Source organism: Opisthocomus hoazin, chromosome 11 (assembly GCF_030867145.1).
Source record: "Opisthocomus hoazin isolate bOpiHoa1 chromosome 11, bOpiHoa1.hap1, whole genome shotgun sequence".
NCBI lineage: Eukaryota > Metazoa > Chordata > Aves > Opisthocomiformes > Opisthocomidae > Opisthocomus > Opisthocomus hoazin.
The window spans coordinates 6456158-6481969 of record NC_134424.1 but is presented as its reverse complement, the minus strand read 5'-3'; the positions used below and the strand labels follow the sequence as shown (position 1 = coordinate 6481969).

Here is a 25812-nt window from a genome sequence, read left to right as displayed (position 1 = left end):
TTCTCTTTGTTGTTCGCTTCATTGTGTGATCTGGGAGAGCAAGGCAGCCGCGTGCACCTGCTGTATGGCTGGGTGATGTTCGGGTTTCAACACTCGCGACAGCAGACACTTAGGGTAAAACTTTCCCCTGATTTGAGCTGAACTATTCATCACACACATAGCTGTCATTAATCTTACATGCGGAGCCAGGCTTCTCATATTTCAAAATCTTTGGAGAGGCAGCTTTGTAATCTATATTTGGTTCTTCTTTTTTCCCCCTCTGAGATTGATTTCTCTTTGCATATAATGCTGTAGTAGTTTCAATTTAAACAGAATCCTGAAATAAAATAGTTGAATATGAAACCTTAGCAGAGAGAAAGGAAACAATTATCTTGAAACTCTTTTTATTTTGGAGGTGAAAAACTTCAATGACAGCACTGCTGACTGACAAAATTGACGTGCATTTTAACTTCTGTTTCAAGCAATGGATTATCTTAATCACAACAAGAGGGCATATACTCCTGGCTGGGGCCGTAAATTCAATTATTCTCAGCAGTAATTCTCAAAGCAATTCATTTTAATAGAAAGCAGCACCTTGAAGTATCTAAATTACAACAGCTGCAGCTGGTTAAGGGCAAGCGGCAGATACAGAAGCTGCCTGGCAGCTTCTGGTGCCCAGCTCTACCTCTTTCCATCTCCTCTCTGCCACATCAGCTCCGGCAAAAGGCATCTGCTGGAGCTGCTCCTCTGAGCCTGGACAGGAAAATGAAGGAAAAGGACAAGGAAAGAAAAGGAATGTCAGGGGAAGCAGGAAAGAAGGCAGAATGGATGTGAGGGCAGCAAATGGCAAGGGGTAAGGTCTAAGCTTATTCTCAAAAAAATATGAGCTATGATAGCTGCAGGTTATAAAGTATCTCTATCAAAAGTTTCTGGTGACCAACAGCAAAATTTTTAAGTGATTTGCATATCTCTCTGGGCTCTTGAGATAATAATATAGCTGTCTGTTCCTTATTTTGTAGGTCATTTATAGGGCTCATGATCTAAACCCTTATCTCTGTTAATACTCATAAAGGATGTTACTGGAATCCCAAACTCCTTGCCATTTTGGAGCGCTGAATCTGGACTCATAGCATTATAAATTCAGCAATATTTGTCACTATGGGAACTGTTTCTCCTGCCAGGCAGTGTTGGGAACGGACTGTGAACTGGCTGTTTAGACACTTGTGTGTGTGTGTGTGTGTGCACACGCGTGTGTGTCTACCAGGAACACACATACATGAACATTCAAATGCAGATATGTAAATTTTACCATTAAGTGTTTGCATTTCTGTGCTTCACCATTTCTTCTCATTCTGCTTCATTTGGAATAGATAATCTCTGTAAGTCTGGCAACTAGTCAATTACTGAATTCCTTTTCAAAGGAAGGAAAAGGAAGATTACAAAATTCATCAATCTAGCATGAATCACCATATCTTCCCCACCTGAGGATCTGACCCTCTAACGGTAGTTTCTTTCTTCTTTATAAAGGTAATTATTCTATTAAAATTAATAGTAAAATGAATACTGCTGTGACTGAATTACATGGGATAGGCCTGAAATACTGTGATCTGTTCTGCTATGAATTAGTAATCATAGTGTGCCCAGTGAAATTTGCATACTTTCCTCTCCTTCCCTGCTCTCCACCTTGATTTAGTCGCTAAAGCTCTCTCCAGGGTAGGAGCTGGAGATTGTTAATGGCTTATACAGGCACAGCCAAGAGGAGGTGTTTGCAGAACATAGTACGCTGAGTCTTCAGACAGTAGAAGAAGTTACAACATAAGCATGGATTTGTTTGGTATTTGAAATATCTGTGATCATCTTTCTAAAGGCGGGGGGGTGTGCTTAAATAGATGAGGTGAGGAAAAAAAAAAAAAACAGAAAAAAATAATCTATCTCCTCTCTACCTGCTGTTTCTGTGTGAAAAGTTTGGCTTCATGATATGACCGTGAGTTCACGCTGCCTGGAGCAGTGCAAGCGGTTGGTGTCTCCAAGGGATGGCACCCGGAGTGAGGGAGACTCAGGACTTGTGCAGGAGCTCACGGACCTGCAGTAGCTTCTGTTTCGAAATAGCTGCGTGCACCTGCTTGCACTTCAGTGGTTCATGGAACGTTTAAATTTAACCTCAAAGAGGATAAGTGATACCAGGGCGAAAGGCAATGTTTCCCACACGCATACCAAGAGACGTGCCTTGAGCCAGCAACAGCAATTATTTATTAAGTAGAGGATGGCAGGAAACAATAGTTTTTTCAGTGCTGTATGAATGTAGGGCAGAAGTCAAGCATCAGGTGCAGGCTGGCTTCTGAGCAGGAGAGCGAGCCTGCCCAGCGCTAGCAGGGAAGCTTTGCCCTGCAGCCTGCGCAGCCCTGCTAAGCCAGGGTACGTGCCTGAGCTGAGCAAGGAGAGGTCTTCGCCTCAGCGCAAGCTAAACACCCCACAACCCGATACGAAGGGACAGGTGGGAGAAAACTGAGATGGAGCGAGACCATCGACCCACGGTAGCCTGAATTTGACACCCCTGCAGGTGTCCGACAAGAGCCCTGAGCTCAACGTGGCTTCAGAGGGAGGAAATCGCTGCTGCCCAGGCAGCCTGGGAAAGCCCTAGCTGGCTGGATTCCTGTGAAGTAATTGCTTCTGTTAATAAGATTTTATTGTTATTAACCATATTAGGATGGTCACAAGCTGGCTTAGATAGCTTGTGCTTGATTAAATAATGATCTGCTGTAGTGATAAATGCACACTTGTCCTCATAAATGAAAAACTGTTCTCTTTCCCGAGAATAGTATGCAGCCACAATTGCTCAAAAAAAAAAAAAAAAGGGAGGCTTATGTTGACACACTTAATTAATATAATGTTATTTTGTTTCTTTTGATAAACCATGATCTTGACAATGCCTAGGCTGATAGAAGGTCGTTCTTTTTTTCCTTCCTAAAACAGTCTATGCAGTGTGTAGCTTAACCAGCTCAACAGAAGCACTTTTTCACCCCAAGAAAGCAACCTCAGACATCTCGTAAGAAGGTCATATAAACTTCAGATGCAAGCGGTTATTTCTAATTCATGTGGTCTCTCCGTGTTTCCTAGAACCTGAACAGTCCTTTCTGCGAATTACATTCTTTTTGTGAATATAAACAGTTTATTAAAACTCCTGTATTAATTATTTAAATGAGTTTATAAATATTTGAGGGAGCCCATGCAAAAGGCACTCATAATAAATTATCATATTCTACCTTCGCTGAAAGTTAAATTACAAAACTCTGAAGACTGCCTTCAGTAACAAAGACATTTCTGCTCCCTGTCATCACAAGGTCCAGGGTCAGATCATTATCTCTAGGTAGCATCAAAAATAAAAATCGGCACCTAACATTTAAAGGGAAACAACATTTCTATCTTAGAGTGTTTGTACTAAATGTGACACGCTGTCAAGTATGTGACTGTTTAATTACCCATGCTCAGTGTCTTATGGGAGCCATCGGTTCCCAGGCTTGACTTTGAGATCACAGGTGTGGAGACTGAATTTAGGAGCAGAAGGGGAGATACAGGTACTAGGAGAAGCTCGCAGCAAGTGAAACAAGAAATCATTCACACAGATCGATTGATTGAATGAGAAGTCAGATCCTGTAAGTGGCAGTGGAAAGAATATCAATCCTACAACTCCATGGAAGATAAACTTGAACAGTGCAAGGGGATTTCATGTACGAGAGGACAGGCAAAAAATAAAATTAAGTAAAAATTGACAGCTGCAGGATAGCAAAAACTTCTCTGGATAAACTGTTGAAATTCTTTTCCAGATGGGAGGAAGCTTCAGATTTCTTAGTTTTGCAATGTTGGTTGGTAAGGTGAAGACTCACTTTTTAGACATTCTCATCTTTTGAGTCCCAGTCTCTTTGCACAAGGTCATGTCTGGCTGTCAAGCACATTGCACATTACAAATAGCAGGTGCCAATCGGGACAGAAGTACTTCTGCAGAATTCAGGTAATGGATAATTAAACTGTTAACGAGAAAGAGATATTCGATGGTGATCCCCTTCACCATGAGCTTGTTTCTTAACCATCCTGTGTTCAAAGAGAATCTTGAGGCAGACGCGTGGATTTCTTGCGAACATGATAAAGTCAGTTTGTGGTCATTCAGGACAGACCAAGAGATGCTCCTGCTGTAAAGCCTCAGACTCTGAGCTTGTGATGGTTGATAGAACCAAAGCACTTGTAAAGACGGGCTCACCTCTATGAGGAATGGTGATACAGATTAGCTTTACGTAACCAGCCTTTACAGTTTTCTCAACTCTTGTCCACTCACCTGCTTCTCTTCTCCATCCATCTGCTCTTTCATTGGTGATCACTGCTAAAGCAGAATATCAGAGATCTTACTAGCATGAGGACTGCAACATAATGCCCAGAATTAGGGGGATTCACTAGCCGATTATCTTCCCTATTTGATCTGCTTTTCACTTTAAAGTATTTGTGGAGGTGACTGGTCAGAAATAAACCCCAGCTATTTCAACCTTGTGCTGTTTTAAAGTGCTTTAGAAAGATGAACAGAGAGTATTATAAAATTTCAGCTAAAACAACTTCCTGTTCAGTTTGCTAGTAACTATAACAATTCTCAGTATCTTTGTTTAGCTGTTCAGATTTGGAGGGCTTCTGCTTGCATACATTTTGCAACGGGCAGAGCTGAGCATATTCTGCAAAGCATGTTACGCTAATTCATGCTCAGATTTGTAAAAGAACTTGCGCTGGGCATGCTCAGGCTCCATTTACATTCATTTTGTATGAGTATTAATGAGATCAAGTAGAACAAGGACAGATGTTTGTGAAAAATAAAATGTTAAACTCCTATTTGTAGCTATGAGAATAGAGCTTACAGCTTCATAGCTAAGAATCATCTCACCGGAGTGTGCCCGAGATTCCTGGAGTATCTGGAGTCTAAGACTCACAGCTGGTTCCGTCTGGTTATTTGTTCAAGAGCACATCTTGTGCATTACATAGGAAATAATGATGCTTGTATAAATCCAGGATTATTCACTCTAAGGAGGAGAGAGTAAGGTTATCATGTCAATTATTTGTAGCAAAGATTTACCTAGAAACGCAATGCTGTGAGTCTTCCAAGGTAAAAAAGAGGGAAAAAAACCCCAGTGGGGTGTAGTAAATGGTAGTGAATTTTCGTCTTTTAAAATAATACAACTCAGAGTGAAATTGAATGGAGGCAAAAAGACATGAGCTGTGCCAATACCAACATGGCCATGAAATTTCAAGTGCCCATTAACAGACTTCTCAGCTCCGTAAAATATTTCAGAGTAAATAAGTATTATGAGCACTGAAGGAAAACATAATTTCAAATAAAAGCTTGTCAGTTAAGGTCAGTTTAATATCCACTCATGAATTTCACTGTTTTGAAGTCTTGCTGATAAGCATTTATAATGGAGTTACTTCTCTTATTCCATGCATATTGAAGCAGTAATTAAGCTATGATACGAGATACAAAGTATCGTGTGCTCAATTCATCAATTTTTGTTCAGTCTCGCAGTTCTTGTTCCATTTGCACTGGCATTGTTGCACTGAAATATCTCCAAATCTATCATGTCAAGATTATGCATGATGTAATTTGTAATAGTAGCTAGGGATTTGTTTACAAAAAACAAATGTTCCTTTAATCTTTAAAACAAAATTACACTTGTCTTGCATCACAGAACAAAGACATTTGAATGAATACAACACTTTTAATAAATCAGTAATTACCTTGTGGAGTGGCAGTTGGCTCATTTAACATAACCTTTGAAAACAGCTTCCTCCACACAGATTTTAAACAGTGCCCCTCTGAGATAAATTTTGAAAGCTGGACTGTGGAGATTTAAGTGCTTTGTAGGTGTATTATTTATACCACAGCAATCCCCAATTCATGGAAAAGAATTTGGACCGTATCATCTCTTCACAGCAGAGATAATTGCAATTTAACTAAACTACCTCCTAAAGAAATTTGCAAGCTCTGCCTTTGGTACCACTGTGTGTAAAGTGGCACACTGCGTGTAAGTTCATAGTACCATCATTAGGACAACAAAAGCTCCTGTAGTTTATCATTTCAAATTGAATCATCCCTACAGCGAGAGGACAGGGCACCTGACCCTAGTTTGCCGTGTGTTGGTTGGTGGGGGTTTAAATAACGCTCCACCAGCTCTAAACCAGTCTGTCATAAACACACTCCATTAGGTGATATGGTCTGACAATAGCAAAGTGCTGCACCCATCCTTTCCCAGTGCACCCTGGCTCATCCATGGTTACACTCATCAGGGCTCTGATCCACACCACTTTACCCTGAAAATCAAACAGCTGTAAGGCTGTGGTTCTTCTGCATGTGTGTCCATTGGATAAGAGTTTTGTGCAATTTTTATTAGGCTGCCAGGACACAACAGGCAGGACATTTCAGGGGTAAGAAGAACATACCAAGAACATGTTATGAGGCATTAGGTTAAGCACTTCAAGAACTTGCGACTACCTGAGAAGTGTTTTAATCACCAGCCATGGAGCAGTTAGGCAGCTTTACTGCTACTAGACAGGACAAAGACACGTGACGGTGAGTGTTTGGGACATAAGGATGACTGCACCAGCAGGTGCTTGCATTGATGGGACTGAGGAGGACAAGAAGGTCCCTCCAGAGCCACGTCCTGCCACTGTGATGCTGCCAGCAAGCAGCTGCTTATACCCCAACACCATCTTCACATGGCTGTGTCAGCTTGCCCAAAAGGATAAGACCTCAGGCAAGGCTTCTCCTATAAAATCGCAAACCTGATTCATAAAGGTGATGGATGAAATCTGTATTTAATCACACACCTCAATGTGTTTAGGGCTATGAGGATGGTGAGGGGACTGGAGCATCTCTCCTACGAGGAAAGGCTGAGGGAGCTGGGCTTGTTCAGCCTGAAGAAGAGAAGGCTGTGAGGGGACCTAATATATGCTTACAAATATCTCAAGGCTGGGTGTCAGGAGGATGGGGCCAAACTCTTTTCAGTGGTGCCCAGTGATAGGACAAGGGACAATGGGCACAAACTGAAGCAGAGGAAGCTCCAGCTGAACATGAGGAAGAACTTCTTCCCTCTGAGGGTGACGGAGCCCTGGAACAGGCTGCCCAGGGAGGTTGTGGAGTCTCCTTCTCTGGAAATATTCAAGACCCGCCTGGACAAGGTCCTGTGCAGCCTATTGTAGGTGACCCTGCTTTGGCAGGGGGGTTGGACTAGATGACCCACAGAGGTCCTTTCCAACCCCTACCATTCTGTGATTTTGTGATTCTATGTTACTGAATCTGCCAGTACCACTCAACCCAGCAAGAGGCTCAGACCAGTGCTGACATTCAGACAATTTTAAGACATTAGATTCTTATAATGAGCTCAGAATTCTGGAGTGTTTTGATTCAGAAATCTTCCCTTTTTAAGGGAAGTGTAGCAGGCGGCTTTATGTACTTCACACCTCTTAGCGGTCTCCTTTTCCAGAAATTCCTTGACATCCAGATTTTAGGAGAAACATCACCCTTCTACTGCTCACAGTGATCAGAGATTGGTGTGCTTTCATTTCTTTTACCACTTCTTCCATCCTCACATGCTTTCTTCAACAGCAGGTACCCACCTGACAGCCCTCACTATTACAGAGAGAGGTCTGGAACCCCAGCCATAAACATTTCAGCATTTTCTAAACTTAGAGATTCAGCCTTAGGCCTTTAAAGCACAGAGAACTTGGTATTTTTCACAGGAAAATAAACAGTGGCAATGTAATAGCTTGCATTTAAAAAAAAAAAATCATTTTCCCCTGGAAAAACATATACAAAGCTAAGTTTCATTGACCAATAACATAATCATATTATGTGTTATTAATGTCTAAATATTCGATGGAAGAATTTTCCTTATTTATTTGTTTACAGGAATCTTCTCTGTGGACTGGAAACAAGAAGAGACAAATACTATACAATTTATACCCAAGCAGCACACCAGATCTTAATTTCATAACTGATAACTATCCAATATATTATGCATGCTTTGTTATGCCTTATAAATGCGTTACAGTTATATAATTTATTCATTTTCAGTGTTCTTTCATAGAGTGCTTTGCTGCTAAGCTATATTTCTGGCACCTCATTCAGTCAAAATTTCGTAATAGACTTTCACCCTTCAGAGCCCATCTTGCAGCTTTTCCCTTTCATTTCACTAAACCCAGCCTCCTGCAGCAGAGGGGATTCACGTTTGAGCAAACGGCAACTTTTATAGATGCCAGATTTGGTTTAAAGCTTACAAAAGCTAAGGAGGATTTTTTTCCTGTTTCTTCAGTAACTGTTAGATCAGACCCTAAATGTGGATCGTTGGTTTCTAATGCAAAAACAGGCAATAACTGTTCCTGTTGGGTGCTCACTTCCACCATGACGAGGGACAGTCATAGCAATCTTTAATTTACCACAGTCATTTCCCAGCAATGTTGGTTGTGTGAGAAAACACTTCCACAGGAGCATCAGGACCACAGGACCCTGTCGGAGAGATATAGATAGATATATACACACACACACACACACACACATATACATGACTTAGGGTCTTTGTAGCCACTGGAGGAATAGTATTGCAAGGCCACCCACAAGCCTCTGTGTACTTCCTTTATCCTCATCTCACAGTCTGGCTCTTCTCATTCTGCATTTCAACTCATTCATTTACTTTATTAATGAATTATTATTAATGAAAAATTAACACTGCATGGAGAGCTTTTTCTTCTTTCATGGCGCACCAGTCCTCAACCCTGGGCTGAAACATGTGTGTGAATATTTATAAGCAGCTTCCTATTGTCTTTCCAAAAAGACAAAATTATGCTGCAGTTCATTGGCATTTCATTAAATATATAAGATTATAAGATTAAGCTTTCACTAGGCTATCTAGAAGCAGTTCAGATAAGATGTAAATAACACTGCTACTCTGCACAAATATTTTATCAGCCTGCTCTCAGCCTTGTTCTGCAGCAAGGGATGGATTCAGTTCCAAACGTCAGTAATAAATAGCAGCAATGGGTCTCCCTAACCTACAAAAGATCAATTTTCCCCATACATGTTGGGAGGGGATTCTTGGCCACCTGTATTCATTTCAGCTCGCTACATGTAAGCATTTCATGTTTTCGTTAGTCTCATTAGCACTCATTAGTGTCAGCAGGTTGCTCTCAAATAACCCACTGTCTTTGCAGTAAGGTTATGTCAAACACCAATAAACTCACAAGCATAAAACTCTAAATAAAGGTGGGTGGCTCAGCGCTTGCCTTAGATGCATGTTGCTGTGCATGAATTCAAGAATTTCCAAGAAAAAATGTAAGGCTGTGTCCTAGCACTCTGGAAGGTCATATAACACACTACACACTTTTAGGGAGGCAAATTTATCATACATGGTTTATTTTATCATTTCATGTCCTTTCTCTCTGGCCCAGGTATCTGCAAAAACCTGACTTCTTGAGGTTTGCTCTGCCTTTCATTGCAGAAGTCGAGTTTCCAGACAGACAATGCAGTGAAGGTTCAGTTATAGTATCAACTATGATCCATAACTGTCAGAGAAAAAATGTCAGGCATTGGTCATGTCTGAGCTCAGTGAAATGTGGAATAATTAAAAAAGCCAACAATGTCTTTTCAGTACAGCATTGGCAAAGTAGAACTGTACAGGGGTTGAGAGCCAGCTGCCAAGCTCAATTCGGCTGACCAGGGACCTTCTGACATCTCTGGGAAGGAGTGCTACAACCCATTGGCCTCCAAGCCTAACAGCTTCTGGTGGCTCCGTTTTTTTATTACCTTAACATTTGAGACATGGAAAAGGTCTCACAAGTTGAACTACAGGGCCTAAGAAAATTCTGATTGCTTTTCATTGGCCTGTATTCAGTGCTGTGAGTTCTCTGAGATCTACCCGACTCAGAAGATAATTACACAAATCCTACAGTTCTCCTTAAAATCTGGATGTTTTCATCTACTTACCTAGCTAACAAAACAGAGGTTTTTACCTCGGAACAGCTGTGCACACTTTGTAAGTACTCAGATGACTTGAGTACTGTCATTTTTAGTGCACTCAGGGACATGAAGATGCATGTTCACTCACCATGAAGGTGCCACCTATGAGAAATCGTGGTCTTACTTCAGTTATGGATGCTCCTCAGCCATATGTCTAAGCAACATTTGTTTCTAAAGGTGCAAAGAGAGGGACATGGAAAAATGACAAAGCTGCAGCGTACAACCCTCCCAGGCTGAACAGCATTGAGGACTAGAAATTGCCTTGCAAGTTCCAAGGTATTTTGCTTGGAAATTCACTCTTTAACAGACTGTGTCTATTCATCTGAAAGTCAGGCATGTGCTTAAAAACCTCCTGGCAGCACACAGACTTCATATAGTTCTAATGTTATTATTTATTGTTGTAGTACCTAGGAAGCGCAGTCCGAGTCCGTGACACCATGCTTCTAGTTTTTGCACAAGTGCGGAAAAAGGATCAGTCCCAAATGGCTGCAAGACAGTGTTGAAGCTCAACAGGTCAGTAAAGACAGAGGGGAACATACAAGGAAGCAAGGCAAAAAATCGCTTATCCTCTTAAGTAAAGAAAATTACAAATGGAAAACTGGTATAGCAAGAAGATGATTTACCTGTAGTAGCAGAGGAAGTCAGAAGCAGAGCTGGGATTAAACAAGCCTCAGGAGTTTCTGATTCTCAGGCCATTGGCCACCACTGTCTCTATTAGTCATGTTCTTCTGAGGGAAATCTACAGCATGCTTATTTATTCAAATTTCCCTAACAGCATGCCAACTGTTAGAAAATGGCAATGTAAGTGTTTCTTCACTAGTGAGTCCTATCATGCTGTTGAATTAGCACCCTTTTTGCTGGTTTATGCAGATCTTAAATGGAAATTGTTTATGGATTCTTTGTGTCTAATCTACCCTTTCATACTTCATGGGTATATTTTAGTGCAGCCCACAGGGTTGCTCAGGCACTTACTACACTCTTAAAAATACGCTGCTCTGGCTGCTAAATATATTGCAGTGAAAAATCAAGAATTCTGGATGGAAAAATATAAAAACATTCCATTCTTTCTAAAGTTGCTGCCAGTGAATTAATAAAACATTGTTCAAAAACCTGGAGAATATTGCAATTATATGAAAATTTTATTTTAATATTGCAATAGGAAGAAAAAATTTAATATGATGATCTCTCTTTAATGTTTACTACAATTAAAAAATATTAAATTAACTCAGCAAGACTAGATCTGAGGCAATTAGGAGATATGAGACATCGCTTGCCAGACTGACTGCACTGTGCTTGTATTTTAAACTGGAGAAATGTCAGTCTTCCCAGAGTTGTGAGAGGTCTGTTATCAAAGCCTGCGGAGGATTACACTGCGTGAGCATTAGATTGATGCTTCTAAAATTGAGTAAGATTGAATTAAAGCAGATAGTTTGATGGACTCCCTGTAGGAAGCATCCTGTATTTCTCCTAGACAGCATTATTCAACCTGAAATCTTTTGTTTCCGATTTGTATTCTTTAACTTATCAGACTACTGCTTTACAACTCCTAGAGTAAATGGTATCTCAGCCTGTTTATGAAATACATAACCCTTCAGATGACATGTTCTTTCACTCCAGTTTTCTCATCCTCCCCTGTAATTCATTCCGCACCACATGGCATCCCAATAAAGTAAGAGAAACTACACGTCTCATTCAATTCTCCGAGATTTTGGTTTATAAGGAGTAGGTGAGCACAGGGTTGCAGACTCTCCTATTCCAGTTTATATCAGCTTTTTAAAAAAAATCAACAAAACGACCTGAAAGATTTTTACCTACCTCTGTGTTATTCCCATTGCCAAAAGTCTCCATCAGTGCAAGAGTCTCTCACACAGAGTTTGATCTTTCCTTTAATCTAATCTATTTAGAAAATGACTCACAATTTACTGCGTAAAGTGGAGAAAATTGATATCTTTTCATTAAGCTGACAAATTCTTTTTCACTGCTGGCATCTGTGAAGTGTGTTCTCTATTTAAATTTTATTTATATCAATCTTCTCTGGTGGAAACTAGATTAAAATGGAATGTTTTATACTTACAGTAAAAACTTTCCCACCCTGCAATGAGTGTCATACTGGTTTTGAAAACAAACTCTGCTTCTCATTCTTTGGAGTAACATGATACCTATGATCAGGAAGAAGCGCAATCTAATATCTCTATTCCTTTGTATTCTATTTCTATATAAACAAAATGTGTACGCTTTATCACAGGCAAAAAGAGATAGCTGCTGTGCCTTTATAATGCCAAACGCAGAAGCAATCTTACAACATTTTTATACATAGCATGTTCCCTCAAAACTGTTGAAAAATGTATGATGATACTTTGCTCTGTTTTCATATTTCAGGGTCTTGTATAAACATGAATTAAAGTTATATATTACTCTGCGAGTATTGTCATATTGTTACATTGTTAAATATAGTGTCTTTATACTTATTGTCATATACAGTTTGTCATACTGTTAAAGCAATTTCCTAAATACAAACGCAGAGAAGTTCAAGGAGAATTCTATCTGCAAAAAAAGTCTTTGCATTTTTTATACACACTGGAGTGGCAAACATGACACAAGCAAGCGCCTGCAAATTTCTGGGCTGTGAGCTCACATTTTCTCCCAGACCAGCCTCTGCCCATGTCCTGTTCATCACCTGTAAGGGGCAGCTCATCACCGCTTTGAACAACTAAGTACCTGCAGTTTAATGCAAGAACTTGAAGACTGAGAAATGAGAAACTCAACAAGTTCGGGAGTTCAACAAGGAAGTTTTAATCAAACGAATTATGTATTTTTTTCCAAGTATTGCTTGATCCAAGAGGAAGGTGATGGAATGGTTAGTGTTTCCATGTTGATTTGATCTCAGTTTAGGTGTAGATATTTGAAGTGTTCAGTGCATTTTTACTGTAACTGCATAATAGCATAATTTTTTACTGAAATCCAAGGGGAAAATGTCCCCAGCCAACTCTCTCCGTGCATCAAACCTTTGTGCTCCAGGCAATACGCAAGAACAAGTCAAAAAGTGGTCACTGCCATTATGCAACCTAGAAAGGTTCTTGTGAACTTTGCAGGCTGAAGCTCACTGAATTCAGTCTAAGCTGGAAGTTCCCTGCAGCCACCCAAGGCTCTGAGCATTATGTTGGGAACAAACTCATTTTAAAATGCAATAGAATTGTGTAAACACTAGCAAACACAAGCTATTCTCTTCCTTTTTCCCTATATTCAATCTTTGTGCCAGATCTCGTCTCTGTAGTTTGTTTCTCTGTTTGGTACCCATGATTAGAAAATGCCATTTCAACCAAATGATTTTTTGTCTGTTAATCCATTCAGACTAAATACATCAAAAGTTAAATGTTTTTATCTAAAATTTTCTATGGCTTTGCAAACAGGGATTAAAAAAAAACAGTGTGAATTGGACTGTAAAAAAATCTCGAGAATTTTCTGAAGAAAGTTGCTTTTCTCCCCAGCTCCATTAGTTGTATGTTTAGAGTGTAATATTCTTCTAAAAGGGGCATTTTCTTGAAAAGAACTCAGATACAAACAATCCCTTATTTACATTAGCAGGAGCTGGGGAACAAAAACAAAACAAAACACGAACAAAGTAGGAGTAGTCAAGCCTTTTTATATCATATCCTTTTTCTTTCCCCATGGCTGAGGGTATCCGTCTCAGTCAAATCAGCCTTGAATGAAAGAGCTCCTTGCTTCATGTATTCCCCAGAACACAGGGAAAACCACTCCAAAATGTTACAGGCATCTAATTCAGCATGATGTGAGCACTCACAGCCTGTGATGCCTGGTGACTAGCGGGAGTCTGCAATTCTCATCCAGAATTAGCAGTTCGGGTCACAGAGAAGCTCAGGTTCCTCACGATGTGGGAGATCTTGAATGCAAACTGCCCTGAGGGAAAGCATCTTAACGTGAACAATTCTCTCTCATGCACAACCGCTTCAGCACTTCGCAGAGCGACATAACCCAAATGTAGAGAAGCCGCATTGTATTCCCCGGGGAAGCTTTCTTCCCCCTCCCCATACAGGTGTACCTCATCTCAAACGCAGCAAACTGTGATTCATCTGAAAGGTTTTTCTTGCCTCTTTGAACAGAGCTGGATGGGTAAAACTTTGAAATCAAGTAGACCTCAAAGGATTAGCAGTGCTCAAGAAGGACAAGTGGTCCTAAAGATTAAAAGGCTCTTAATGGAAGAGAAAATCTACAAACACAAGACTCAAAGGAAATAATTTTCATTGGGCTCTGGACACCCTTGTCGCAGCGTGGTGCTGAGGACTAGACCACAGCGAGCTTTATAGTGCTTCACACTTACAAAGGATTTTGACCACTTACAGATTAGACACAAATAAGAGCTTTTCATCTCAAATGGCCTTATTTTCCCCTTTATAAAACGAACCGTGTCTCCAGCCCAGCTATAGTGCATAGGGACAGGTGGGGGTGCTCACTGGTGGACCTTTGGGTGCGCTACCTTGTGATTGCGTCAGCACTTTGATCACAAATTTATATCTCTATATACATGTACTAAAACCTGCTCCCTGTTAGACGGATCAATTGACATTAGGGTGCAGCACTGACTTTGCTTTTGATTATTTTTCAAGGTCAATACCTGAATATTTGGCCTGTATTTAACAGCATCAGTAAGTAGTTAGATCATTTTATTTGTTATGAACAGCGTTCCTTCTCTGTGCTGCCCCTCAGTCTGTATTCATCTCATATCTCTGTTTTACTTTGTAAACTCCCTAGGCCAGGGCATTCGGTTTTGTGGTTTTCAGTTTGTACCTAGCACTATAGGATCCTTCTCCATGGTTATTTAATGCTACAACACTGCTACTAGTAAATAATTATGATCATCGCTTTTGATTCCATATCACAGGATTCTCCTCACGTATTTTGAGGATGCTCTGTTCTGATGATTGCTGTGAAGACCAGTATTTAGCAGGATATGGTTTTTCACTTTGCCCACTGCACAATCTATTATTAGAGTGCGTATTCAGCCCTCGTGTGCCTTTTCATGCATAGCAGAGAGAGATACTTCTTTTCTCCACTGTTAGCAGCATTAATGATACCCTTCTGAAAATGATGTGTGAATAGAATCATTAAACTGCCTTGCAAGCACAGGTGTAAAGACATTTTTTGTGTGTTGTACATATGGAAAAATTATATATTACATTATAAAAATTAGGTATAAGCTGTGAGAAGAAATAGGAAAGGCAACACAGAGAGATAGATGACTGTTGTAGGTCCCTTCCAACTGACTATTCTATTCTATTCTATTCATTCTATAATAAATTTAGATTACTTGCTTCAACTTACTCCTCTTCTTCCAGACCAAAGGAGCTTTCAAACCCAAGGTGTTTCTCCCTGTGTTTCAAGTAAGCTCAGCAGATGAAACCATATCCCTGTCAGGACAGTTACTCAGTAAGTCTGCTGGTGTAATCACATACCAAGTGAAGGCCTACTTTAGAGATAATAACTTGGACTCCTGAATTGCAGTAGCTTCCCATTAGAGTTAATTAGCTGGGCCAGAAATACTGCTTCTCATTCTGGTTTGTTTTTCAATAAGATGGGCTATACTTGGATGCACTCCAGCATGGCCACCAAATATCTTGACCATATGCCATTCAGCTCAACCATGTCCCTCAACAAGTGGCAGAGACTGGTTTGTCCAGCTTATCTGAGGAACAAAGATCTCACCGTTCCAAAGAACATCTGAAATGCACTTTAAAGGAAATAAAAGTGAAATTTAATGGATGTCACCTTCTTTACAGGATTTCCCACTCTGTATTTACCATTTTTATTTCCAAGACTTTAGTACCAGATTTACATGAAAAATAGCTTCCTTTCTGGGCCCATGACATATTTTCATATTCATTTAACCAATCTAAATTATTTCTCTCTGTTACATTCTTGCCTATATAATAGAGAATTTGGCTTAGTTTGGGTGTAAGCCTGTGTACGTAAGTCTCCCATTTGTAGATATACATTTATAGTATTACACACCTACATGCCTGCATCTGTGTGTGTGCTGTTTGTTAGTCTGCAGCAAAGGAAGATGGATCAGAAAGGCAGGGGAGCATTAAGCAGAGCGAATTATGTGAGGCTGCCAGACAAAGTGGCTGAGGGTTGACTCCTCTAGCAATAGTTCATTTTTCATGGACCACAATGGAAAACAAAATGCTGAATTGGAACAGTCCTGTGCAAAGGTAGTTTTCTTTTCAGAACTAAGATCAAAAGCAGAACCATCCCTAGTAAATTCAGATGGGAGCAATAAAGGCAGCTGTTTAGGTGGGATAACAGCAGGTCTGGGAAGATAACGTGACGGGTATAACTGTGTGGACAATGCTGATGATACATAACTTTGAAGCCATTGTCACCTCGTGTCCACCTCTCCCAACCCGAAAACTAGAGTGCAGTTCAGGTGTTACTGAGCAGTGCCAAAGTCCCTCTTTTGTGCCTTGTAACTCTACAGTCTCCTGCTCTGTGTGCCATGCAGATCCTCCCCTTGCGTGATGAAATGGTCTAGTGATACACACTTTTTAGTCTAGGAGTATCTGTGGGTTTGGTGCACTTTTTTTTCAGTGTGGTTTGGTCGTATTAAGGGGATGGACATTTGCAGCTGCTGCAGATACGTCTTTGGGTGTTTCCTTAAGACTTTGTGAGCATAAGCTGATTACAACTAGATAAAAAATAAATCAAGATTTTAACTCTGAAATGTCCTTAAATCAATGTATGCACATCAGGGCATTTTCCAGAGCTGAATGGTGTAGTACAAGGTAGTCTGCTGCTTCAAGGGCATTTCATGGGCTTGAGGCAGCTGTGTGGGGAGGTACAAAAGGGTTTAGCATCTCTCGTGGAGTCAGTGTGGGAGAAGCTTTGACAGTTAGGCTTCATGAGAGCAACCATGAAATTAATTCTTGCCAGGGAAAACAAACCACAGACAGAGCCACTCATGCACCAACTAGTCACAGTTGCAAGGTTAGCTAAAGTTGATCAAAATCCCCAGACAAAAAATGTCATTAAGATACGGTTAAGGTTATAGACAGATACCAATTCCCATGCAAGAAATTTCATTAAGGTACACTCAAGGTTGTTAACATATGTGTCAATTAAATTCAAACAACAAGATCCAAACACTGTTATTATTTACATTAAATATTTGGAAATTAAAAGTTACTGTTAGAGATAATACGGTTTCTATAAAATTCATAATCATGTTTCAACAAACTGAACTTCTGCTGCTCTTCAGTGTTACCTTCTGTTTCTAGTTATGATGCTCCCTGCCATGGGATATTCTGAAAGCTAAAAGTATGCATGGGTTCAAAAACTTCTGCACAGTTCTGTGGAAGAAAAAGCCAGCTGAAGGTATTGAGAGCAAAGCAGACATCGTTTGTTCTGGAGTACCCTGAGCCACAAGTCCTGAAGACCCGGAGAATATTCTGGGGAAAATCTTTTTCAACCTACCTTGATCTTGTATACATCTATAAAGATCCGACTGGCCACTCACAGAGACAGGCTGCTGGGGTGGATGATCCTTTGGTCTGAGGCAGTATTGCCATCACAGCATTCCCCACAGTCACAGCATGACAGGAGCCTAGATCTCATGTATAAGGAAGCTATGGCAAGCAGTGCACTGTCTTAGAGAATATAGGATGCAAAACAAGTCATAAAATGTGAAATCTTTGCAACTAAATTTCAACTAAAGTGTTTAGAAGGGACACTTTACCTCTTAAATGCAGTGCTAGACCCTTGAGATATCATTGAATTAGATTTTTCATTATAACATAGTTGTGAACATTGTCTTTTCTCTTTTAGCTTCAATAGTGATTGGGAAATGGTGGTGTGAGATGGAGCCCTGCCTAGAAGGAGAGGAATGTAAGACATTGCCTGATAATTCTGGATGGATGTGTGCGACGGGCAATAAAATCAAGACCACCAGAGTAAGTCGTCTTTCTGTCTGTACCTTGGAGGTCTTAATAGGAAAGGGAGCCACTGATAGATGCTCATGCATATCTTTTCCATCATCGTGTCTGCTCTAAAAATCTTAAAGATCACTGCATCCCTAGCCACCCAACACTTCTGGCCATAATTTAGTGAAAATTTGCATGGCTTCAGGCTGGTCAGCTAAGTCCAGGTTTGATAACCAGCAGGTCGGAGCTGCTGAATTGCCAGGTCACTTTCTTACAGTCATTGTCACCTCAGAAAAAGAGTTCTTGCACATCACTTGGTCCCCTTCTGGTGCCTAAAGGGAAGAACATTAGAAGGAAGGGATCTGGTCTACCCTACATCCATTCCTTGGCTGTTCCAGGGCACCTTTGTATTAGCAGCTGTACAGGTGCTCTGTAGCATAAAATGGTGCTGAGGACTCAAATCTGCATTTCAGGTCTTGCTTCAGAGTAGCTCTAGCCCCATGCACCCATTAGTGACATGCTCTTGAGATGCTGAAGATTCAGGTAACACAGCCAACAGGTGACGACAACTTTCACCATGCATAGCTCGGAAAACACCTAGATATGGCTGCAAAGAGATGAGCATGAATATGCTGGCTGAGCTTCTCCTACTATGAGATTACCTTTGGAAAAAAAAGTGGTTTTCAAAAATAGATTCTAGGTTTTCTTTTGCATTGTGCAATGTTTCACCACCATTTTCTTAAAACTGCCACCTATACCTGTATTCAACAGTTTTAATTAAATTATTTTCATACCACAACTGAATTTTTTTCCAAGAAAATTACATGGTTGTCAAGTCAAAATATTTTTTATAAATGAATAAATTCTGGTTTTCAGTGAAGTGGAAAACAATATTTGAAGCCTGCTAAATGAAAATAAGCAAACTTCCAAGAATTTTTTCCCTGCTTAATAAGACATTCTACATACTTATACCCAGCTTCTAATTCACAGGAACGTGAAGCTTAATGTCATGATTTCCAGACGTATTCCTTTTTCTGCAGTCCTAACTCTAGTAATTTTTCATGTCTTGTAGGGCTTTTGTTGAAGGAAGAGATTTTACCCCAGCTGATCCCCATGCCATCTGAATTGTTTTCTTTCCTTCCCCCAGGATTAATGTTTTATATTGCAACCCTAGTTTCTCGAACAGTGCCTTCCGGCATGGCTAATCTCACCACCACATTAAATTACTAGGATGCATACTAACTGAGAAGGTTTTCTTCACAGAAGGCAGTAAAGTGGCCCCTGAAACAGGATGCGTATTATCTCTTTGTCATCTCCCAGAGCAAAGGAGAAAGCATGGAGGGAACTGTGATTCCTTGACTCAATTTCTTTCAGCAGTGTCATTGCTGCTCGAGACCACTCTATGCTCACAACTGAAACACCACTGGAGGATTGTGCCTAATACATGTGCCTTGCAGTGCAATTAAAAAAAAAAAAAAAAAAAAAAAAAACCAACAAAAAACAAACCTGCTACATGCCCTTTTCAGTGAAGCATCGCTTTTCTCACCAAATTAGGGATTTAAAATGGAAGAAAGTGATATTAAAGAAGTAATAAGCAACATGAAGAAGTATGTTATACTTTTGTTAAATTACAATAATTCAGTACTTCTGCAGTCTTTCTGCAAATTATATCACTTAGGAATTGCATTTGCTTTTTTCTGTGAAATTGTCCTGCTCTTAACTCCCCCAAACCTCATCACATAAACTAGTTTTAGGCGATAGCCTACATCTAGAAGTGATCGCTAGAAATTTAGCAGCTTCATTAGTATGCAGATGTATGGTCCAATCTATTCAGTATGCATTATTGTATTTCAGTTAAATTAAATACTTACAGAGCGAGCGCTCATAACTGAAAAAATATTTCTTCATTTACCCACAGGAGTTATTTTAATTAGCTTGTGAGTGGACTACCTTATGGTGCTGCTTCCAGTAGAATTTTGCTTTGTAGCTTTAAAATATCATTACAGAACCCAATTGACAAAGGCAACATGACATGATGTGCTTAGCAACTGTCTTTTGCATTTTCTAAGCAAAAATTCTATTTCCTAATCCCTGAAACTTTGCTTGAATCCATACTGCTGCATCAAGTCTAACAACATAAATATAAAATAATAGGAGCAATCAGATCCTGAAATGGGCATTGTTTTTCTTTTCTTTGTCATTTCAGATGGCATCAGAGAAAGAGATTCCTCTGTAATCTGTACTGAGCCCAGACCAGGCTGCAAAATTGGGCCATGTGTGTTTAATTTATGTAGTTAAGGAAGTTAAGAAAGCAGAAGAAACAGGATGAATCAGTCAACATCCTAGATATATCTGTAGTGATTAGCCAAAAAGCTAGAGCAAGTCACCATAGACTGTAAACTGCAAACTGCTTTAATGAAGGCTTTTCCTTACACTAAATACATTTATGTTAGGCAGCTGCTGTCCTGGCAAGGAAAACATTCGCATTTATGACTCTCAGGATTAAAATCCGTATGAGTATACTCTTCAAGGCCCACAGTAAATAGTATGTAAGCATTTGTGTATGTATATATAAATCAATACATTTATGCACACAATATATGTAATTTTACAGTGTAGTGTATTACTTCATGGTTGGTTCTCAGATGTGATTAATACTGATTGGCGTCAGAGGAAGGTGGACAACAGATCCAGTGAAGGCTCTGCCAGCACATCCCCACTCCTTCCTTTTCATGCATTTGTTCCTGTGTTTAGTTCTTTAGCATAGCTCACTAATTAAGTTGTAAAAGCCAAAGATATAAAGCTCACAGCCTCTGTAAATCGATTTGTTTTCTATTGATGGTCAGAGCAGATGAGAAACACTGGAAAGAAATAATTTCATAATTCAATTTTTGGAGCAGTTTCAACACGTCTTTTAATCCCTATTCACTCTTTTGTTGTTTAAGAACATAAGTTTCAATGCTTTACTTAAAAATGTGGGAATCTTGGAGCAGTACTAGGACCTGGCTGGAGATCACATCACTACATGTCAGCAGAGCAGCTGGCAGCAGGGGAAATGCAAGAGCACGGTCTCAGTCTGGATGCTGGGAGATGGTGCCCACAAGGGCACATAAATGCCTATGAGAACCAGAACTGCTGAAACACATGAAAACTCTTCATGCATCCCATGTTTTGTGGCTTCTCATCTGAGCTCTTGGACGTCTGGTCAGTGTCTACACACAGCTTCCTGTGCATTGCTCTGCAGGGCCCTTGAGGAACATGGTGCTCCTCCCCAGGGCTTTCTGCCTGGCCTCATGCGCACACTGCACTGGAAAATGCCCTTTTTATGTAATCCATACTAATAACACCTGGTGTTCATGTACTAGCCCTCTAAATGCTTCGGCAAGGTTGTTTTTTGCTGATACTGCAGAGGATGGAAATTAAAGCGTTGAGCACTTGGGGACTGGCAGAGCAGCTCAGCACAGAGAATCTCCCCAGCTTCACAGCCTGTGCCCTACGTTACAGCCCACCCACCCCCCCAGTTTCCAGAGTAACACTTGGTTTACTGTATATTTTGCCATCAGAGAAATGCAGGCCATTTTTACAGTGCATCACATTTCTTAGCAGCCACTGCTCATCTCCTGCTGCAGCAAATAGCACCTGAGCTGCCCACGGCCCCTCGGCACCACGGTCCCTTCTCATTCCCTGCTCCTGCACCAACCACACGAATCCTTGCGGCAGCATACAAATGAGAAAGGGATGTACTCATTCCCGAGAGAGAAAACCCACCAGGGTCACTTGTCAGTGGCAAACCAGGAGAGCATGAAATGGGAACTGGGGGAAGGAAGGATGTTGTAATTGAAGCCAGAGTTTTGTTTTCTTTTTTTAAGTAGTCCAACTAGGTTAGTATGTCAGATGACTTCCAGATTAAGTTTTTCTGTAGAGCAGTGAAGAAAGCCCCCTATATTTGTGATAACAGTCTCTGTAATTAAGAGGTCAGTTCAAAGCAGTAGAGTGCAAGATAGTAAGTATCTGTTGCTATAAGACTTACTGCTGCATTTCAGCATATCACTTAGTGTTCAGCTAATAATTTATAGCTGCTCAAGCGTGCTCATATTCAAGTCAATTTGAGTTTCGTTGCTGACCTAATCGTCTAGCAAAGCGTTGGACCCCTTGTGCCGTTCATCTGTGTATATCAGTGCGGGAAAGCAACAAAAGCCTCTCCTCGAGAGAGCTATTTTTGCTTCTGGTCTGTCGTTCCTATTTCAGCATTCTGAAAAAACCCCAGGCGGTGGTATTTCCTCTTCAAGCCATTAGTGCACTCACTCAGATCAATTGTGGTGTTAGTTATAAAGAGCGATGGCTTTACGGTCCGTTGCAGGCTGTCTTGTCTCACCCAGAGTGAGTAGATGAAGTCAGTCAGGCTTTCCAGTCTGCCATATAGCTAGTCACCGCTGTCCTACCCCTCTTTGGGTAAGTGGGTTGGTGGGGGTCCAAACCAACCTGAAAGATGGATCCATCTGCATGTCCTTGCCTAGCAGGAGCTACCAGCATCGCTCTGAGAAGGGGAGGGTGGAAGGCTGGGGTGAGCACGGCCCCACACCCAAAGCTGTGCCGGCATCTCCTGCACCACCAGCCCAGATGATCGATGCGCAGCCAGGATCTCCCAAGGCACAAGCAGGAGCTCGCTCAGGGTCTACCTCTTGCACATCCTTAAATCCCTGCAGCCCCGAGAGAAAAGACCCCTCCCTAAAATACTGTGATTTAAACTCGGCTATATCATGAGCAGGGCAAAGTCTGGGTGTTTCTTTCCTCTCATAACATACTTTATATAACTGACTCTTTCAAACTTTCTTACTGCAGATCCACCCGAGGACCTAACAGAGCGCCATCTTCATGGAGACAGTGAAAGCCCTGCTGATTTATGAGGACAAAGTATTGAAAGGTTAAAATCATCTCAGCATTTCCAAGCCAAATGGATTTCTTATTTGCACTTTGACTGTTTACCAGATAACAACAGTGGCTTTACTGTGTGAAAGAAAATATTCAGTGGAAATAATGCCCCTGATTTTTGACAGCTGGAAATAAAAACGAAGAAAATCATTCCTTTGGTAAAGTTTCCAAGATTGCGAAGTACAAACAACAGTATAAGTTTGGATCTACAATTTACTTTATACCAGTTAAAGTATATATATAGAAATATATATATATTAATATAAGATATTTTGAAATAAAAGCCTCACTCTTCAAGAAATTGAATAGTACCACACTTTGCTGCAGCTGCTGTAATTTTTTTTTTCTTTTTTGTAATGGTCTGGAAGATCCCTACCTATTTCAGAGAGAAACGTGGCAGTGAAGAGGCAAAGCAAACCTTCTGCGGTACAAGGACGCCTAAGAGCTACACAAGTCCTACCGATGCGGCATCCAGAGCTTCCTGTTCCCTTCAGCAGAATTTTGAGGGCATTTGTTGTTCCATTTTGTGTTCTGGAGGCTTTTCCCCTTGTGCAATACTAGCATGCTGGCTTTGCTTCATTAACCATACTTGATTGATATATAACAACGATAATTCTATCCTCTTCCAAGAAAATATTTTTAGAGCTGTTAGATACTCCATGAAGAAGAGATGGACAACTACTGAGTGAAGTACAGTATGTATTAAAAGTTTATTTGGCAGAGTTTGGTAGACTGTGAGCTCCCTTCTTATTAAAGATGTGCTGTACATACAGTGTCTTCAGACTTTGTATAGCTCATAGAGACTACAGTAAAAACCCAATCACCAACTCCAAAGCTTTGCGTTGTCGGCTCACTAATTCTTTGAAGCAACGACAAAGCTATTTCTTTCCAGACCAACACGCAAGAGGGATTTTACATACAATTTGGTTCTTTACGAGCCCATTTACAATTGGTGAACAAGCGTTTTGGCTTAAGCGAATGCCTCTGTGGATGGCTCGAATGCTCAGGCACACCCGCACACAAGGTACTGCCTGGCTGTGTGCTCCTATCCCACAGCACACACAGGAGAACCACCTAAAATTAAGCTTCCCTCATTGCAGGCCAGGCTACGTCCCATTAAGGGCGTTTGCCACCAGCTAAAAGTATACACATGGGCAATTCCGTGGTGCAGCAAACACATAACGGTTTGTAGTAAGTAAACTGTGCCTGAGCCCTGCTTTTGTTTCAGGAATAGTTTCTTTCGGTTTAATTTTAATCTGTTTCTTACTAAGGTCAATTCAGCTGACTGGAGATGCTCTTCAGCAAGGATACATCCACAGAGACATTGATCTGTTCACTGCGATCAGTTTGAATTCACATTTGTAGCTAAACTGTTGCTGTTTACCATGCAGCCTGGTCCTTGTGCTGCTGAAGAAAGATCAAATCTGAGGGCTGAAATGTGCAAACCCAGTTCACACTCCCAGGCACTTTCATGAGCAGTCCAATTAATTTCAGGGGGTTTATTCGTGTAGAAAAGTATCTTGCTGTCATGCATATGTCTGTGCAATCTACCCTTCAGTATGCCTAACACTATCGAATCAAAGAGGAAAAGGGAATTGTAAAACTTGTTCTATCCAGTCCAGCTTCTTTTCTTCAATATTTCCAATTTCCGTTCAGCCTGCTTAATGGTCTCTCACAGGACCCCTTTGGCCATGCTGATCACTTTTAATCCAATGCAAGTGCCGCACTTCCCAACCTAGAGTTGGTCAAAATTCTCCCACTAACTTTCTCATTCAGGACAACCACTTCAATCCCCAATGCTTCAAGAGGCAGAAATGTGTCACTGTAATTACACTGTGTATTAAAGCAGCTACATGACATGTCACGCCATACTCCATGCAGGCTTTCCACACTGGTCCTTGCCTGATGCTCACAGTGGAAATGGATACGCTGTTTACAAGTACCGCTATTATTTCCTCTTCAAAAAGATATGAGAGTGAAAAGCGTCCAGGGAATAAACTTCTTTTTTTTCAGTGCAGAGAAAGACTAAATAGGAGCATGAGTCTCACCACCAGTTGTAGGTTCTAGCACATGGAGGCCAGCCTGACTGGCCATGTATTTTCTGGCTACAGACACCTGCCTAAACCACAGAAGATACCTGGACCCTAGTCTATGTTTTAGATACACTCTGCCATGGCTGTGTGTCCCTAGTCCCATCATCTCAATTTGAAGAGGACCACTGCCCGTCTGGTTACCCACAGATAGGTACAGTCCCAAAATAAGATCATCAGACCAGATCCAGGCTCACCTGCCACAAGAAAGGAGAAACTCCTCCAAAATAATCCTTAGCATTTCTCAATTTTACTAGAACATCACTTTAAAAACCCCAGGGCCCTCTAAAGCCAGGAAGCTCTTGGTGCACTAAAAGATAGACCCCGCCACCAGGAGATGAGGCCATCAAAAGCCAGGCTATGTTATCATCCCTTTGCCAGCGGGAACTGAGGCACACAAAGTTAATGGCTATCCAAAATCACATTGGAGGGTTGTGGGATATCAATCAGAAATTTACCTTTGGTTTCCTTATTCCCAGTCTACTGAAGCCCTGTAAGACAACCCACACACAACACACTAACCCCTGGCCTCTTGTACCCTTTGCCAAAGCCCGAGGTATCACCATGGAGCGGTATTTACCCCACAGCAGTGTATCTGACAGCTCAGACTGAGTAGATAACAATGCTTACACCTGTGTCTGTGAAATGTGCCTGTTGAGACTGGGAAATATTAGACTTGCTAAAATATAAGAAGGAAATGTTGTCATTACCACAGCAACGTTTCTTAGAGATGTTTATGAAATTTTCTTTGCCAGTAGGCAGCCTCAAATACCACCAGACCAAATTCAGTAAGCATCTGCGGCTCTTTGAAGTTGCTGCAAAATCTGCTCATGAA

At 40.9% G+C, this 25812-nt stretch overlaps 1 protein-coding gene across 3 annotated transcripts in view; it reads left to right on the top strand.

Moving 5' to 3' along the window:
• Positions 1 to 25480, top strand: part of TAFA1 (TAFA chemokine like family member 1) — a 236099-nt gene extending 210619 nt beyond the window's left edge. For all 3 annotated transcript variants that reach the window (XM_075432474.1, XM_075432472.1, XM_009936639.2), the window contains 2 exons: positions 17861 to 17985; positions 22798 to 25480. In XM_075432474.1, coding sequence (XP_075288589.1) covers positions 17861 to 17985; positions 22798 to 22815 — 143 coding nt within the window. In that variant the 3' untranslated portion in view covers positions 22816 to 25480. The remainder of the gene's footprint in view (positions 1 to 17860; positions 17986 to 22797) is intronic.
• The last annotated feature ends 332 nt before the right edge of the window (positions 25481 to 25812 follow it).